Here is a 17,815-nt window from a genome sequence, read left to right on the forward strand (position 1 = left end):
GTAGAGTCGGGCTGAGGGTTGGATTCGATGATCCCGAGGGGCTTTTCCAACCGGAATGATTCTGGGATTCTGTGTCTCTGTGCGACTGTCTGTGTTTTCCGTAGTAGCAGGTAGATTTATAAGACCTCTTTCTAGTTCATTTACCGCAAGTCTGAGAATTAAGGTTCTGATTAAACTTCTCCATCTGGAATCATCAGGGGTTCCCCATATACCAGGGTGAAGAGGTCGGGGGGCAGATCTACGCATGCAGCAGGGGCTGCGTTAACCCTCCTGCCTCCTGCTGTGCAAATGCCCAAAGCAGAGGCATTGCAAAATAAACACCAAACTTTCAATGAATTAAGCAATAAATAGAGACATGGCAGAGGACTGTGGCCAGGGTTGGTGGGTCCAGGTGTCCACATGTCATGGGGATGCATGTCCACACCTTCCCTATCAACAGCAGTCAGGGGGGGCACAGGGCACTTTGCCCCCCTGCGTCCCCTGGGCTCTCTCCCGCTTCCTGGGCACATTGGTGTTGTCAGATGCCCTCCACTTGCTGCCCACTGCTGCCTGCTCATTGCCTGCAGCTGCCTGACTGTCCCCATCTGGCTTCTCCTCCCACAGTGTTTTCCATTGTTTTACCACCTGGCACACCACCACCTTCTTCTCCTTGGCCTTGGAATATTGTCCTGAGGGGAAGTCTCTTCTGCGCTGTGGGTGCCAGCTGACACAGGGCACTTGCCTGCCTCAGGCAGCAAGAATGGTGAAAAAACAGAGTTGCTTTGCAAAGTTCGACTATGAGGAGTAATCAGTAGTGAGGGTGTTAGCGATTAGTCCAGTCGTCTTGTACCTGAACAATTGAAGTTGAAGAACCCTGTGTAAAGGCACATTCGGGGTGCCCCAACTGGGCTGAGACATGGCATGTGCATGAAAAAATATTTGCCCTGTAATTCTGTAATTGTGTCCCAGCCCCTCGCCTCGGTCAGCAAGGGCCAGGTGTGAATTTTTCATGACACTGGCTCAGGGCTCACCCATGGACAGGGTTTTTTTCTGGGTGAGGTCCAAGCAGCGCCAGATGAGGCCATAGAGGGGGTAGAGCGGGCTGGGCAGTCAGCACAGCGCCCGCTCCAGGATCTGAGACCGCCAGCCCCAAGCCAGCTGCGAGCTAAGTTTTCCACATTCAGCCAGTCCCTGCCTGGTCACCCTGGGGCATCTGCGGCTCCTTCCCAGGGCCGAATCCAGCTCACCAACAGTGATCTGGTGCTGAGGCCATGACAGTGATGCTGGTACCGGGGCCTCCATCCTCCTGGCATTGATACTACTCAGCATGGTTTCTCCCAAGGGGACCTGCCACCCAGAGCGGTGCCCTGGGTACCCGTCTTCTCGGTGGCCTTCCTCAGCCCCTCCATGGGATGGGCAGAGGCTGAATTAACCCCCTCACAGCCCTTCCCACTGTGCAAACAACCGCAGGCAGAGAGAGGTGCTGCGAAGCAAAGACCCAACTCTTTCAATGAATTAAGCAAGGAACAGGGATCTGAGAGAGGGCTGGGGCTGGAGTGGGTGGGTGGGTCTCTGCCTCCACATCTCCTCTGCAGGTGGGTGCTATGGGGCATGATGCTGTGGGTGACTGTACTCATTGGCTATCTCTGTGTCAGTCTCCCTCTGCACAAAAAACTGCAGATGGCCCAGTCAGGGCCACCTGCTCCTTCTGGGCAGCTCCTTCCTGCGCTCCCACTCAGGCCTCTGCTCAAGTGTGATGGGCACTGACCCCTCCTGCTCCACCAGCAGGGTGGGGGCAGCTGTAAGGCTCCCCCAGGCACCAAAGGGTAGCACGGAGTCATCAGGAGGGCATGGCAGCGGCAGTGGCAGCCCCTCCTGGGGGCTCGGGGCCATCAGCTGGGGATTGAGGATGTGGGGTCATGCCAGGGCCAGCCTGGCCTCTGGTTGGGCATCAGCACCCCAGCCCCAGCACCCTCACACTACCCCAGAGGGTGGAAACTCTGCGGGAGCTCATCGAGTGCTCCTTCGGGTCTGTGTGGGGCACCCTCAGCCCCAGACTTTTGCGCATCAGCCTGTCCTGGGGCTGCGTGTTGTGGGGATGGGAGGCCAGCGGGCGCAGGGCCCCCGCTGTCCCCAGGGCACACTGGTGTCCTCAGATGCCCCATGCTCACTGCCACCCACTTGTTGCCTGCTGCTGCCTGCTGCTGCCTGCTGCCATGCCATCCCTGTCCAGCTTCCCCTCCCGCAGGGTTTTTGAGTGTTTTGCCACCCCGCACACCACCATCTTCTTTGGTGGGATCTTGTCCTGCCAGGAGGTTTCTTACACCTTGGGGGTGCCGTCTGACCTGCATGCCACCCACTTTGCCCGCTCTGGGATCACCTGCCAGGAGACAGTGGCAGCAAGCAGGTCAAAACCACCCGGAGCTGCTTAAGCAGGGCCTCCTCCACCAGTTGGGCCGTGTGGGGTGGATGATGCTGGGGAGCAGCTGGGGTCTGGCCAGGGATCCACAGGGGGATCTGTAGGGGACTCTCCAGAGGACCCTTCCAGGGACCCTCCACAGGAGTCTCCACCAGAATCTCTGAACTCTCTATGGGACTCTGTAAGACTCCCCTGAGAAGGGTCCCCAGTACTCTCTGGCAGCCAGGTGGGGAGGACAATCACCACCCCACCCTGCTTCTTTTGGGGGTCCAGCAAGGGGGACATCACCACCCGCAACCCACTCCTCTCCAGGAGGGGTTTTAGGATCCCCCAGCATTACTACCACAACTTGACTCTCAGGGCAGTCGCCCTCGACCCTGTGCTCCGAGAAGGCAGGGAGCTGGTTGAGGAAGGAGGTGCTGTTGGGGACCTCAGGGACACCAGGGATGTCAGAGACATCGGGGATGGTGTCCATCCTGTCCCCCAGCATCACAGCCCCTGCTCACTCCTTGGGGCAGCCGCCCTCTGCCACAGAGTCAGAGAGATTGGGGAGCTCATGGAAGAGGGCAATCAAGCTGGGGCTGTCAGGGACATTGGGGACAGTGTTCTGCCATCCACGGTGTTGAGCCAGGTGAGCAGCTAGTTGACAGTGGTGTCCTGTGCCTGCTCAGGAAAGGCCTCAGTGAAGGTGGCCGGCCCCTGCTTGGGCAGAGCTGTAGGCTTCCCCAGGGGCCATCAGGGTGGTCACAGCTGCTGACAAAGCAACAAACCGTGGGGCCATGGGGATGGATGCGGAGCTTGGCCACCCACCTGTGGGCTCTGCCACACCCCCTAAAATTCACCTTTGGGCTTTGTCGTGATTCTGCCGGTCAGCAGAGCCAGAGCAGGCTGGCGGGGGCTGGCAGCGGGGACGCTGTCCTCGATGGCCACTGCTTCCTTTTTGGAGGTTTCCAAAGGCTTCTGGGCACTGATAGGGACAGTGCGGAGCACAGGGGGGGCCCTGCACCCAGTGCTGAGATTGGGGGGGGGGGAGGCAGGGCAGGCAGCAACATGCAGCCTGTGGGGTAGAGGGGATCCCCCTAGACCACAGCCCCCCATCAGCTGGGGGGACACCAGTGTCACCACCACCACCTGCTGTCCCCAGCCATGGGCAGGGGCACAGGGCGGAACTGCACTGTAAAACGAACAGCTTTTAAAAAAACTCTTTTCTCAGGATATTATTAATAGCAGGAATAAGTAATAATTAGATATTGGTTTATAGGTTTAATTCATAGAGCACAGGTGCTCGAGGAACCACACTGACAGTTCAGTGCCAATGCTGCTCATTGGTGCCCTGTACAGCCCCTCACCACGGCTGGCTTAAAACCCAGTCAGGCTGAATTACTAAAAATTAATCTTAGGTATTAAATTTTAGACATAACCAAAGGGGGAAGCTGCACTAGCTGCCCTGGGGCCCCCACGGGCCCTGCCCTCCTCTGCCAGACACTGGCCTGGGGCAGCTGGTAGGTGATGGGGGGCAGCTGGGCAGGCTCAGAGGCCACCGGCAGCCCCGGGACAGAGTGCAGCATGGCAGCAGTGACGGGGGGGGCACGGCCGGGGCGGTGAAGCTCACACCAGGCACCGCCAACACCGTCAGCAGACGGAGAGGGAACCTCTGTTGGGGAAGTGACGGGGGCGACGGGGTGAGATATCGGGGGGCAGAGCTGGCTGGGGCGTCACCCGCAGGGCAGGAGCCCCGGGGGGCAGGAGCCCCGGGGGGACAGGAGCCTGCTGCTGTACCGGCCACGGCGGGCGGGCAGGGTGGGGTTTTGGGGGGCGAACAGCGTTCTGGGGGATCCCTCCCCACCGCCACCGCTCTGCCAGCACCGGCTCCGGCCAGCCTTGCGAGGCTTTGAGTTTTCACACCACAACTTCCCATGAGAAATCTCAATAATTTCCCGTCCTACTGTCCTCAGTGATGGTTTCCCATACCCGCGATGGTTTCCCATCCCAACAGATTTCTCTCCCAATGATGATCTCCCATCACAATGATGGTTTCCCATCCTAGTAATGATTTCTCAGCCTCGTGATCATTTCCTGTCCCAACGGTCTCCCACCCTCACGATTTCCCATCCCAGGCTTGACCTTTGTGGGGCGGTAACTTTCTGTCCAAAGGGAAGGGATGAGGCCAGCACTGGTGGCCCTGCAATGCCAACATGTGTGTGGCCCCATCCCACCCTGGAGGTGGGCACTTGGGGTGCTTTTGGGTTGTTTTTGTCCTCCCCGTCTCTGCCCCGAGGGGCAACTGCTGCTCCCAGCTGTGGTGGAACCAGCAGTACCATGTGGCCATGATGGCGAGCTGTCACCAAAATTCTGCCGTCCAAGGAGAGAGGCTGGGACACAAAGTATAGCATTACAAGAGGAATTCTTGCATTCATGTGCATGAAGTGTCCCATTCAAACTGGGGCATCCTGAGCGTGATCTCATACATGGTTCTTGCACCTTTCAAGCATTCAGGTCCAGCACAATTTGACTGATTGCCGCTTGACACGCACACACACAACTCTAAATCTGTGGCATCATGATCCATCTGCTTCTTTCTTGATCCAGGCATCACTGGAGCAGGTCTTGCTGCCGTTCCTTATCTCTGATGCCAGATAAGGGAACGGTTTCACTGAGGTGCCAGAGGGGCTGGGATGCTGGCGTGGTCTGGGTAGTTCACTTTCACAGAATCCTCTGGGTTGGAAAAGCCCTTGGAGCTCCTCCAGCCCAACCATGACCCTCCCCCTGACCCTTCCCAACTCCCCGACTCTTCAACCCCCCCAGGGATCCCGGGGACTCCCCCCTGCCCTGGGCAGCCCATTCCAACGCCCAACAGCCCCTTCTGCACAGAAATCCTTCCTCAGAGCCAGCCTGACCCTGCCCTGGGCAGCTTGAGGCCATTCCCGCGGGGCCTGGCGCTGGGGCCTTGGCTCCAGAGACTCATCCCCCCTCTCTGCCCCCTCCTGGCAGGGAGTTGCAGAGGGCCAGGAGGTCTCCCCTCAGCCTCCTCTTCTCCAGACTGAACCCCCCCAGTTCCCCCAGCCGCTCCCCAGCAGACCTGTGCTCCAGACCCTGCCCCAGCTCCATTGCCCTTCTCTGGCCACGCTCGAGTCATTCAATGGCCTTTTTGGGGTGAGGGGCCCAACACTGAACCCACTCAGCGAGGGGCGGCCTCACCAGTGCCGAGCACAGGGCTCAGATCCCTTCCCTGTCCCTGCTGGCCACGCCAGGGCTGGTACAAGCCAGGATGCCACTGGCCTTCTTGGCCACCTGGGCACACTGCTGGCTCATGGCTACCTATCCACTACAAAACCAGACTTGTTAAAGCACATCTGCTTTCCAAGGACATCTCTTATTTTTGCTGAAGACAGTGGCCCTTGGTCAGCTTTCACAGAGCAGTCAGGGCGAGCAGGATTATTAAGCAACATTCAGAAATCACTGTACGTCGCGCAGCCGGGGATCGTTTCCGTGTACCAGGCGCCGTCCCGAGCCAGCGGCAGGGCGGCGGGCAGCGGGCCCTGCCGGGTCTGGCAGCGGGGGGCGTCCGTACACCCACGGTCAGCGAGGGCTGCGGGAGCCCCCGCCACGGCCCGGCTCGGCCGGTCCCTGGGAGCGACCCCGGCGAACGCTCCGAGCCCGAAGGAGGCCAAGAAAGAGAAGAGGGGTCAGAGGGAGCCGGAGCTCGGCAGGAGCTCCCAGAGCCCCGGCCCGGAGCTCCAGCGCCGTGACGGGGAGATGCGGGAAGAGAGCGGCCCCCTCTGACCCGCCGAGGGAGGGGAAAACATCGGGGGGGCGAGGAGGCGCCCGCCCCCCCGCCCTGGTGCTCCACAAGCCGCCCCGGCGCGGACCCGCTGCCACACCGCCCGCTTCCCTCCCGCCCGGGTGCTGCGGAGAATCGCCTCCCCCTCCCGCCCCGGTGCACCGCGGAAACCGCCCCCCCGCGCCGCCCCGCCCGGCAGCGCCCGCGGGCCGGGGCCGCCGCCGCGGGCCTCCTCCCGGGCGGGGCCGGGGCCGAAAGCAGCGCCCGGCGCCCCCCTGCGGCCCGAGCGCGGCCCCCCCGCCTCCTCCCCCACGGCAGAGCTCGGCCCCGAAGCGGGGCCCCCCGCAGCGCCAGGGGAGAGGAATGGGGCGGCTGGGGCGCAGCTCTCAGTACGGGCGGAAGTTCAGGCAGGGGGCACAGGCGGACCCCTCATCCCAGAGCCCGGCCCCAAACTGGGACCCTTAACAGAGCTGGGCACCCCCCAACAGGCCCACTGCCCCCCCCAGGGACAACCGGGAGCAAGTGGATCCTCCTAGACGTGGACCCTCAATTACTGGGACCACTGGGGTCCAAGTTCCCACAACAGCCCAGCAGCCGGGGGCAGGGGGGGCAGTCCCCCAGCGGCAGGGGTCCATGGCAGCCTGAGCAGGGGCAGGAATGTGTCTCTCCAGTTCGCAGCAGAGGCCCCCAAGGATTGACTCTGTGCCAGGACCAGCTGCCTGGTTCACTCTGGACCCTACTGAGAGCCTGGCATAGCCCCATTGCAAGGGTCCTCATGCCCCCTCTCCAGAATCCCCCCCTTCCACCCCCACACACCACCCACCCCAGTAAGGGGAAAAAGAAACAGGGCACTGTGGTTTAACTCGTTTTATTTAGACTCATAAAGGTAACTGCGGCCCAGCTGGACCATGCACATGGGGCTGAGACCCAGTAGAAACGCAGCAGTAAGTCAGGAGCGGGGTGGGATGGGGTGAGCTGCAGTGAGGTGCAGCGCCCAGGCTGCCGAGGAATGGTCAGTTGACGGAGAGTTTACGAGAGCTGCCCGCAGTCGGTAATGGTGATCTTCTTGCTTGTTTTGCCATCTTTCGAGCCACAACGCTCCATGGCCTCCACCACGTTCATCCCCTCCTTGACACGGCCGAAGACAACGTGCTTGCCATCCAACCTGTAGGAGAAGCACTGGTCACGGCTGGCGTGTGCCATCCCCACGGCTGGGCTGTCACCTCCCCAGCCAGGGACCCCCAAACTTGCCCTCCCACAGCCCCCAACTCACCACTCGGTCTTGGCAGTGCAGATGAAGAACTGGGAGCCGTTCGTGTTGGGGCCGGCATTGGCCATGGACAGGATGCCAGGGCCCGTGTGCTTCAGGATGAAGTTCTCATCAGGGAACTTCTCCCCATAGATGGATTTGCCGCCAGTGCCATTGTGGCGTGTGAAGTCGCCACCCTGCAAAGAAGCAGCGTTTCAGGTCACAGGCACAAGAGAAAACTCTCCAAGCAGGCGTGGCGGCCCTGCAGAGGCTGCAGGCAAGAGGCAGAACCATCCTCCCACCCCAAATCTGCCAGCACCCAACTCCTAAACCCATGCGAACGCCAATCTCCTCACCCGCCCACCTCCCTGCTGCAGCAGGAGCACCACGCACCTGGCACATGAACCCAGGAATGATTCTGTGGAAGCAGGATCCCTTGTAACCGAATCCCTTCTCGCCGGTGCTCAGGGCACGGAAGTTTTCTGCAAAGGAAGAGGAAAACCACCATGAATGGCTCATTTTGTCCAGAGTTCGGGAGAGCATCAGAGTCTGGTGTAGCCACAGCATGGCCAGTGCCACTTTACCAACCTGCTGTCTTGGGGACCTTGTCTGCAAACAGCTGCAAAGAGAGAAGAGGCCATCAGTCAGGTTGGGGTGAAGACTGGCCACCGCCCCCCTCCCCCTCGGGGGGGCACCCCCAGGCCTGTGGGGCTCCCCCCCTCGCTGCTCGCAGCCTCCGGAAGGTGGATCCCAGCCGTGCCCGCACCTGCAGGGCACTCCCCACTTGGTGCTTTCATCTGGGAACTGAACAGACACAGCATCCAAACGAGTTTAAATCCGCCACACGCCTCAGCAGCGGGGCAGATGTGCATTCGTTCCGCTGGCTGGGATTAAATTAAAAACCTCTTTGACTCGAGCCTTCGCAGGCAGAGCACACGCCACCTCCCAATGACTTGAGGAGGATTTTGGGCAGGGAGCAGCCATCTGCAGAGCAAGGCGCTGCCAGGCGGGGAGGGAGCGCGCTCCCCGCGGGCTCTGCGACAGCCGCAGCGCAGTGCCCGGCCGTGCCAGAGATGCTTCGCACCCCCGGGGGCCGCTTCGCGGGGCGCTAAATGCTTCGCTCTGGCCGTGACAATCCCGCAGCGATCGGGTTGCTCCCGATCGCGCGCTCCGCCGGCTTTCCAAGAACGGACAGCACAACCGGCGCCCTAAGAAGTGCATCTCCCGGGATGGGGGACGCGACTCGCCCCGATGCACCGAGCGGCTCCGGAGGCCGCTGCCGCCCGCTGAAGGGCGGCCCCGTTTCGGGGGGGACTGGGACAAAATGGCGGCGCGGGCAGCCGCGGCCCCGATCCCGCAGCTGGGGAAGCCGCCGCCGCCGCCGCCCCCCCCCCGCGCCGCTCCCCGGGGCGGAGCAGACAGGCGCGGAGCCTCCTCGGCGGGGCAGGAATGCGGCTGACGGCAAGGCCAACGGGGGCCTGCGCTAACGGGCCGGCAGGTGCGGAGGGGCCGGGGCCGGCCGCGAGGCGGAGCAGACGCTGCGGCGGAGGGCGGGAGGTGCAGGGCGGCGGCAAACCCTGGGCTGGCCCCGCACCGCCGCCGCCCTCCGGGCGAGCCCAGCCGCATCCTCCGCCGCGCTCAGCACGCAGCGGGGGCGGCGGCACCGGGGGCTGCGCCGGGTCCTTTGTTCCCTCCCCGCCGGGGCCGAGCAGCCCGGGGCGCCGTTAACATTTCCCACCCCCCACCCCCTCCCCAAGAGAGTCGCGGCCACGTGGAGGCGGCGCGGGCCCCCGCCGCCCCCCAACCCCCCCCCGGGCCGCGCAGGCGCAGCGCCCCCCGCCCCTCCCCCCGGAGCGGCCCCGCGCGCCCCGGCGAGGAAATGGCGGCGCCCCCTCCCCCTCAAGCGCTGCCGCCCGCCGCCGCCCTCCGGCCTGCCCGGCCCCCCACCCCCCCCACCTCGAAGGTGACGCGGCCCAGGGGTTCGCCGCTGGCGGCGATATCGAAGAAGACGACGGGGTTGGCCATGGCGAGGCGGGAGCGAGGCGGCGGCGACGGCTCCGTGTGGCGGGCGCGGCGCAGCAGAAGGAGAGGGGCTGCCCGCCGCCCTTTATATACGGTCGCGGAGGACCCGCCTCTCCCGCGGTGCCGGCCAACAGGCGCCCGTCTTGTGGCGGAGTGACGGGGCGGGCGGCCAATCGGCGGCGCCGCGTTTGAAAGAGGGGGGAAAAAAAAAAAGGCGGGGGCGGGGGGCGCGCGGGTCTGGCGGCTGGGCAGGGCGGGGCGCGCATGCGCGGTGCGGCGGGCGGGGGATGGGGGCGACGGGGGCCGCGGCGCCGGGCGGGGGCCGGGGGGGCCGGGGCGGCTCCAGCGCCCGGCGGTGCGGGCCGGCGGCCGCGGCCTCTCCTTGGGGCGCCCCGCCGCGGGCTGTGCGGCGGCCGGGCCCGGACAGCTCCGCGCCGCCGCCGAGCCCCGCTCCCGCCGCGAGGGAACCCCCGGGGGCGGGCGCCCCCCCGCCATGCCGCGCGGGGCCTGCGGGCAGCGCTGCCTGCCCTGCCCGCGGTTAATGATTGACGGCGGCGGGCACGGCTCGCCGCCCGCGCTGGCCGCTGCCGCCCCGGGGAGGGTCAGGCCCCGCCAGCCCCCACCGGCTGTCCCGGCCCCGCTGCAGGGTGACGAAGGCCCGGGGGGGGGCCCGCGGGGAGCACCCCCGGCCAGTGACACGCGTGAGCGCCGCCGAAACGAAATCCTTTAATAGCGATATGGAGACGGTACAGGGAGCCCGACAGCGGGGGGGCGCGGGGCAGGCGGGGGCTGAGCCCCGCACCCTGCAGCCCCGGCCGGGCGCGTGTGTTCCAGGGAGAAGCGTATGCACATTTATACAGGGGGGGGTGCGGGCCAGCCCCGCAGCGACGCACTTGCCTTTAAATACGGGGAGGGGGGGGTCTTGGTGAAGGGGGGGGCAGTAGTGTTTCTACACTATGTACAGCTTTGTGCTTCTGGGGGGGCCAAGCCCATCTGTCCGTCTGTCCCGTGGCATCCTTTCAGAGGAAGCCCCCTTGGGGGGGGATCCCGGCTCTGCGGCGGGCAGGGGCACACCAGTGCTGCCCCCCCGGCCCCGTGGAGGGGGGGTGGGGGGTCCAGTGAGGAGGGCAAGGATGGCTCAGTTGTTCTCGAAGAGGGAGAGAAGATCATCGTTGCTGCTGCTGGGGAGGTCGGGGGGGCCCAGGTAGGAGAGCAGCTCGTCGGGGTTCGTCAGCTCGGGCAGGAGCTGGGGGGTGGCAGCATGTGACGACCAGCTCCCCCCCCCAGCTCCTGCCCCCCCCACTCCACGGCGGCCAGGGTCCCAAACCAGCAGCAGGAGCCCCGGCCGCCCCCGCCCAGGGTACTCACGTCGAGGGCAGGCTCTGAGCCATCGCCCGTCCCGGCCATGCCGGGCGCAGGGGGGAAGGTGAGCTCCGCGGCGTGGGCTGGGCCGGGGGGGCCCAGGGGGGGCCGTGCTGGCACGCTCCGGTGGTGCAGCGGCTGCGCTGGCTGGCTGCCCGGGGGCTGCATCGGGGGGTGGGACGGCTCCATCCGCCCCGGCGGGGGCAGCTGGTGGGGGGAAAGTGCGGTGGTGAGACCCACCCCCCACCGGGACACCCCTGGTCCCCCTGGAGGGAGACGTGGGTGCTGGGGGGGGAGCCCCCCCACCCACAGACCAGCTAACCTGTGCAGGGAGAGGGGGTGCGGGGGGTTTCTCAGGGGCCAGGAGGCCACCGGGGATGTCAGACTGGTAGGAGATGGGGGGGGGTCCCGGGGCGAAGTCGCTCAGCGTCGGCGTGCCGGGGGCACCGGGGGCAGGGAATGGCTCTGGGAAGCCCCCGGGTCCCGGAAAGCTGGAACCTGCGGGAGAAAAAGAGGCGATTGGGGCAGGGGGGATCGGAGACGGCAGGGACAGGGCCCATCCCCGTCCCCCGTGGGCTCCCCCGTACCCGGGGCGCCGTAGTCGGCAGTGGCGCCCGCCGGCGGTGGCGGCAGGGCCGGGAAGGGCGCGGAGCCGGGCCCCAGGGCCGCGATCATCTCCATGATGTTGGGCAGCACCATGTGCGTGGGGCTGAGGGTCCGGCACCGCTTCAGCGCTGGCCCCTCCGGCTCCTCCTTGATGTGGACGTCGGGTTTGACCGGGACGGGTTTCCAGCTGCAGGTCGGGTCGATGGTGATCTCCTCGTGCTCCGAGCTGGGGGTGGCAGGAGGGGGGGGAGGCTCAGGTTGGGGCTGGGGGGGGTGTTAGCTGCACAGCCCCCCTGGGAGTGGCACAGCGCTGGCCATGGACAGATGGAGTGGGGACACTTACTTCTGGATGTAGATCAGGATGCCCAGCATGTACTGGTCCACCTCCAGCCCCTCCAACAGGGCTGTCTTACTGCAGGCACGGAGAGGCAGGGTGAGGGCAGGGAAAACCTCCCCACAGGCAGGAAGAGGCAGGGTGAGGGCAGGGAAAACCTCCCCACAGGCAGGAAGAGGCAGGGTGAGGGCAGGGAAAACCCCGCCACAGGCAGGGAAAGCGGGCACGGCCCCGCTGGGAGCCCACTCACTTGCAGACAGGACACCGCCACGTCCCCCTCTCGCAGTTGAGCTGCAGGTAGGACTCCAGGTCGAAGCACTGTGGGGAAAGCGGTGGCTGAGCTGGGCCGGAGGGGGAGCAGCCGGGCACAGGGTGGGGAGCACCTGACAGCCCCTGGCCACCACCACCCCCACCTGTATGTGCCGGCAGTCGTGGCCCCTGGCCGGGAGCTGAATCCTGCGGAAGGTGATGGGGCACTTGAGGGACACCTTGATGGCCGTCTGCTCCACACCGTCCTCGCCGTTGGGCCCCGGGGTCCCCGGGATGGTCCCGCTGCTGAAGTTGCGCTTGACTTGGGGAGGGGGGGACGGACACACAAGCACCAAGGGTCAGAACTTGAACGCTGGGATGGGGGTGGCATCATCTGGGTGTGTGTGTCCCCCCCACCATGCTGCAGCCCCCCCAGGGCCCGGGGGGGGCCGGGGGACCAGGCACAGCGCTCACTTTTGGTGATGCAGTGCTCAGCGGGGAGCAGGCGCTTCTTGATGAGACCCTGCAGCACCGAGCGCACCGAGGGCCGGTGCACCAGCTGCAGGACGAAGAGGTGGGACTGCGGAGAGACGGGGTGGGGGGGCGCTGAGCCACGGCCCCAGCTGCCGTTGCTCACCCCCAACCCCGGGCCCCCGCCTCGGTGACTCACGCAGCAGCAGGCAGTGACGGTGATCTGGATGGTGTTCCTGCCAGGCTGGCAGACGTGCTTCAGGTAGAGCGGCTTGTGGGACGTCTTGTTGTCGCCGCGCTCGATGGTGAGCGGCGTGGCGTTGACGCTCACCTGCACTGAGGCCGGCCAGTTGGTGTTCATCTGCCGGTCCTCGTGGTGGTAGCACTTGAACTGCAGCTCCAGGTCGGGCCTGGCGGGGCAGGCAGGGGTGTGGGCAGGGGCGCGAGCAGGGGGGAGGGTCCCACGCGAGCCACCACGCCAGGTACCACCGCACCACACTGCCCCAGGCCCCGCCGGGCCGAGCCACACCGCGTGCCACAGCGCACGCCGGGACACGCCGCAGCGCCGGGCCGAGCTACGCCGCGCCACTACGGCCACGCCAGACCGCGGCGTGCCACGCCACGCCGTCCCGTGCGACCCCGCGCAGCCCTCTGCCCCCCGCCGCCCCCCCACCTCATCATGAGGGTCTTGTAGACGGAGTCGCGCAGCTGGAAGACGTGGTTGCTGACGGCCAGGTTGTGCTGCAGGCGGAAGGGCTCCAGCACCACGCCGTCCCGCACCGGGAAGGTCAGCCGCAGCTCCTCCCCGGGGGCCGGCCCTGCCAGGGACGCTGTCAGCAGGGACCCCCCTGCCCTGGCCACGCCCTGGCAAGCCCTGCCCCCTAGCTACAAGCCCCGCCCCATGGTACCCCATGGCTCAACAGAAGCTCCTCCCACTGGCCAGCCCCACCCATACAGGCAGCTCCTCCCACTTGGAGCCCCTCAACCTCCCCAGTGCAGCACCCTGCGACCCCCGGGAGCCTGGCCCACCCGGAGCGCCCACCCCTACCCCACCGGCCCCTCCTGCTCTGCCAGGGCCCACCCCACACAGCCACCCCCCATCCCTGCGGGTAACCCACCCCTCTGAAAGCCCCGCCCACTACCCCAGAGGCCCCACCTACTAGGCAATAGGTCCCTCCAACTATATGGGAGGCCCCACCTGAGAAGCCCCGCCCTCTGAGATGCCCCTCCCACTACCCAAGAGGCCCTGCCCACTCCAGGAGGCCCCACCCTCGCAGTGAAGCCCCTCCCCCTGAGCCCTTTGCACAACCCCCCACTACTCATCGTCCTGCCCCCCCCCCAGAAGTCCCTGTCACTTCGTCCAGCTGCCCTCTCATTGGGCAGTGCCTGCAATGCCACACCCACCCCCACCCCCCCCGCAAACCCCCCACCGGCACTGACCACGCCCCCTGCGCTAAGCCCCTCCCCACAGCACCTTGTCCTTAAAGGGGCAACGGCCACAAGGTACCAGCAGTGCCGCTCATGCGGGGCCTCAGGGCACGGCGGCGGGGGCAGGGGGGTCTCTCCGACGTGCCCCCCCACCCCAGCAGCCTCCCCACCCCTGCCGGGGGCACCTACCCGAGGGAGACGGGTGCAGGGAGGTGACGCTGGGCTTCATGTCCGGCAGGAAGGGTGACTTGACGTCCTGACCCGGGGATGCGTAGGGGGGGATGCCGCTGCCCGGCGTCATGGGCGGCGTGGGGTTCCCGGCCAGCGGCGAGCTGGGGTACCCCGGAAGCGACCGGCCCGGCTGCAGAAGCACCGCGCACCCTCAGCGCCCAGCCAGGCCAGCACTGCCCCCCCACCCCCCCCGGTGCTGGGACTCACCCCGTTGACGGCCGCTTGGTTGTAGGTGCCGAAGGCGGCGCTCTGCCCGTTGAACTGCTCAGCCGGCTGCGGGAGGAGGGAGATCCCCAGGGGCTGGCACCAGCGCACAGCAGACACCTGGCCACCCCGCCCCGGCCCTGCTGCGGTACCTTGTAATAGGGTCCGGAGTTGCCCGAGGCAGAGAGGTACTGGCCCATACCCTGCTGCAGCCTGTGGCCAGGGTAGGAGGGGGACGGAGCAGAGGGCTGGGGGGCGCTGGGGGCGTACTGGGCGCCAGCCGCAGCGTACTGCCCGCCCTGGAGGTACTGCTGCGCCGGGTACCCCTGCGGGAACACAGGGCTCAGCGCTGGCAGGAGGGGGCCGGCGGCACGCCATGGCCCCCGCCGGCACCGATGCTCACCTCGCTGGAGTACGCCCGCTTGAGGCCCTGCCGGGGGAGCTGCTGGCTCGGGGGGGGGCCAGGGTAGGCGTGCTGGGGCATCCGCTGCCCGCCATACAGGGGGCTGGTACCGGGCGCCCGCGCAGGGCTCATGCTCACGGGGGAGACGCCGGAGGGAGCCATGACGCCCGCCATGCCGGCCGGGCTCATGCCAGAGGGGCCGCGAGGTCCAGCGTGGGGCAGGAACTGGCTGCTGAAGGGCTGCCCTGCGCCCATCTGCGGCAGGGAGACAACGGGGGGTCACGGTGGGGCAGGGACAGCCGCCGGCTCCCCAGCTCCGCCACGGGCGGGCTCTTACCGCGCCATACTGGCTCAGCTCCTGGCTCTGCTTCTCCTGCAGCGCCGCCACCGTCGCCGTAGCTGTGGCCGTGGCGGTGGCAGCGGCGGCGGCCACAGCGGCGGCAGCGGCCGCCTGGGTGAAGTCAGCAGGGGGCCGGCTGGCGTGCGAGGGGAGCCCCATCCCGCCAGGGCCGCCGGGGCTGCCAGCGTAGCTGGAGGACAGAGATGAGGGGAAGGGGCGTGCGGCGGCCCCGCGGCAGGGCACGGGACGGGACAGGGCGGGCAGCGGCGGCCTTACCTGGCAGCGAAGCCCGGCCCGCCGGGGTAGGTGCTGCGGCCATAGACGCCCGGCTGCACGTAGCCCTTCCCGGGTGCCCCCTCGGCGAAGGGCTGCTGCGGCAGGAACGGCGGCGAGCTCATGCCTGAGCCAGTGCCAGCCATGCCGGGCAGCAGCGGGGTGCTGGAGCTGCTCCCCCCGGGGCCCATGGGGCTGCCGAAAACCTGGGGGGTGCCGGTGGGGGGTGGGGGGGCGGGCAGCGGGTCAGGCAGGGCGCAGCCATGCCCGTCTGCGGGGGGGGTTCCCGGGGTGGGGGACGAGGATGCTGCGGGTACCTGGCTCTGGGAGGTGTTGCTGACACCCCAGACGGTGGTTACCACGGAGAGGGATCCCGCCGGCTGATTGGTGCTCGGTTGCCAAGGAACAGCCTCGTATGCAAATGAACCATCACTAGAAAGAAAAACAAATTAATTAAGACAAGGACAGAGGAACAGGGGCCGGGGCCGGGGCAGCCCCGGGGTGCGGGCGCTCACCCGTGGGGCGTGGGCGGCAGGGAGGGTTTCATGGGGTTCATGGAGTTCATCGGCAACGGGCGGGCGCGCGCTGGGTCTTCCGAGGCCGTGGCGGGCGCTGCGGGACGGCGTCACCGTCCCCGGGGCTGTGGGAGGCAGAGGAAACGGCGGGTTAGGGGACGGCCCCCCCCCGGCAGGGGCAGGGCACCGGGGACCCCCGCGGGGCCGAGGCTGAGGAGGCCCCGAGCCCGCACGGCCTCCCCCGGCCGCCGGCACCGGGACTCGGCGTCCTGCCCGGGCCTGGCACCGGGACCCGGCCGGCAGGCGGCCGCCCCCCGGGGGGGGTCTGTGGCCCTCCCAGGAAGCGCCCCCCCGCCCCGCCCCTCCCCCCCGTGCCGGTCCCCCGCGCTCCCACCCCAAAAACCCCCGCGGGCACAGACACCTCCCCCCGCCCCGGGGCCGCGGCTGCCGTGGGCTTTCCCCCACGCCTGCGGGTGGGGGGAGCCGCGGGGACTTTCCGGGCCGCGGGGGGGGTGGGACACGCGCACACACACGACGCGGCCCCCACCGTGGAATCGCCCCGCGCCGGGGGCCGCCGGCGCCGCCCGGGGTATTTCCAGCCCGGCGAGGGGGGGCCCGCGGGGTCACCCCGGCGCTTTCGGTTCCCTCCCGGCCCCGCGGGAGGGCGGCGGGGATGGGGCCGCCACAGGCCGGGGGGGGGGGGGGGGCAGGGGGGCATCCGCGCCGCGCCGGGCCTGCCCCGGCCCTCCGGGAGGTGCCACCATCGGGCCCCCCGCCCCGGGCGCCCCCCCGCCGTCGTGACAGCCCTCGCCCCCCCGGGCCGCGGGGCCGGTGGCACCGCGGAGACAGGCCCGGGGGCCGGGCCGCCCCCCCCATTGCCATGGCAACCGCCCCTGGGCACGGGGCGGGGGGGAAGGGGAGGGGGGGGTCGCGGAGCTATTTTCAGCCGCGGCGGGGCTGCGCGCAGGGACCCGTCCGGCGCGGCGCTGCCCGTCCCTGCCCGCCCCGGCGCTGCCCGCACTCACCGTCGCGAGCGGCCCAAAATGGCCCTGGCGGCGCCGGGCGCGCGCGGCTGCGCGGAAGCTGCGCGGGATTTTCAGCCCGCGCGCGGCCCCGGCTCCATGGCGGCGGCGGCGGCGCGGGGGGGGCGGGGCGGGGCGGGGCGCGCGGGGGCGGGGCGGGGCCGAGCCGAGCCGAACCGGGCCGGGCCGAGCCCGCGCCGCCGCCGCCGCCGCCGCGCACAATGGGGCCGCGAGCGCATCAGTATGCGCGGGCCGCCCCGCCCCGCCAGGCGCGACCAGCCGAGCGCCGAGCGGCTGAGCTGGGGGGGGGGGGGGCAGTGGGGAGGGGCGCAGCCGTGCGGCGGGGGGGGTGCTCGGGACACGGGCACCGCGCGCGACAACCTGCGCGTGAGCAGCGGGACGCAGCGCGTGACCGTGTCGCGACACGGCGTGTGCGGGGCGATGGGGCACGACAGGCGGCGGGGGGGGGCGGGCTGCGTGCGACCGGCTGCGGCAGCACCCCCGCACCGGCCCACCCCCCGCGCTGGGGGAGGCCGCGCACGCCTGTGGCAGCACTCGGGGGGGGGGGGGGGGAAGCGCCCCCTGCCCCGCGGCCGAGGGACCCGGGTGGCGGCGGGGGGGGTCTCGGTGTTTATCGGGGAAGCCGAAGGCGGCCCTGGCCGGCCGGGGACACCCCCCCTGCTCGCGGGCCCCCCCGGGAGTACGCGGCGCGGCGGATGCGGAGGCTCAAGGCCGGGAGGGGCGCGGGGGGTGCAGGCAGCGCTCCCGCGAACGGGCAAACGGCCCCAGGGGGGCGCTGGAAGCCGCGGGGAGGGGGGGCCGGGGGGGAGGCAGCAGCCTCAGCCCTGCCTGGGCCCTGCGAGGGGGGCAGCCCACCCCCGACTCACTCCCCCAGAGAGGCTGCAGGGGCAAGTGTGGCATCAAACT

At 68.2% G+C, this 17,815-nt stretch overlaps 2 protein-coding genes across 2 annotated transcripts; both read right to left on the minus strand.

The window, feature by feature from the left end:
* Window positions 1–7,031: 7,031 nt before the first annotated feature.
* On the minus strand, window positions 7,032–9,516 carry LOC141971214 (peptidyl-prolyl cis-trans isomerase A). Its single transcript, XM_074928387.1, has 5 exons — window positions 9,385–9,516; window positions 8,017–8,047; window positions 7,822–7,910; window positions 7,453–7,625; window positions 7,032–7,344 (listed from the first exon to the last, which is right to left on the minus strand). The coding sequence occupies exons 1-5, from the start codon at window positions 9,451–9,453 to the stop codon at window positions 7,209–7,211; spliced, it is 498 nt and encodes a 165-aa protein (XP_074784488.1). The 5' UTR covers window positions 9,454–9,516; the 3' UTR covers window positions 7,032–7,208.
* A 647-nt stretch (window positions 9,517–10,163) lies between these two features.
* ZMIZ2 (zinc finger MIZ-type containing 2) lies at window positions 10,164–15,931 on the minus strand. Its single transcript, XM_074928652.1, has 18 exons — window positions 15,867–15,931; window positions 15,669–15,783; window positions 15,355–15,557; window positions 15,076–15,268; window positions 14,739–14,993; window positions 14,488–14,661; window positions 14,339–14,404; window positions 14,090–14,261; window positions 13,146–13,290; window positions 12,672–12,882; window positions 12,476–12,581; window positions 12,166–12,323; window positions 12,003–12,070; window positions 11,762–11,830; window positions 11,400–11,644; window positions 11,135–11,310; window positions 10,819–11,019; window positions 10,164–10,696 (listed from the first exon to the last, which is right to left on the minus strand). Exons 1-18 carry the CDS (start codon window positions 15,914–15,916, stop codon window positions 10,589–10,591), a joined length of 2,715 nt encoding a protein of 904 aa, XP_074784753.1. The 5' UTR covers window positions 15,917–15,931; the 3' UTR covers window positions 10,164–10,588.
* Window positions 15,932–17,815: the final 1,884 nt, after the last annotated feature.

Source organism: Athene noctua, chromosome 28, assembly GCF_965140245.1.
Source record: "Athene noctua chromosome 28, bAthNoc1.hap1.1, whole genome shotgun sequence".
NCBI classification, from domain to species: Eukaryota; Metazoa; Chordata; class Aves; order Strigiformes; family Strigidae; genus Athene; species Athene noctua.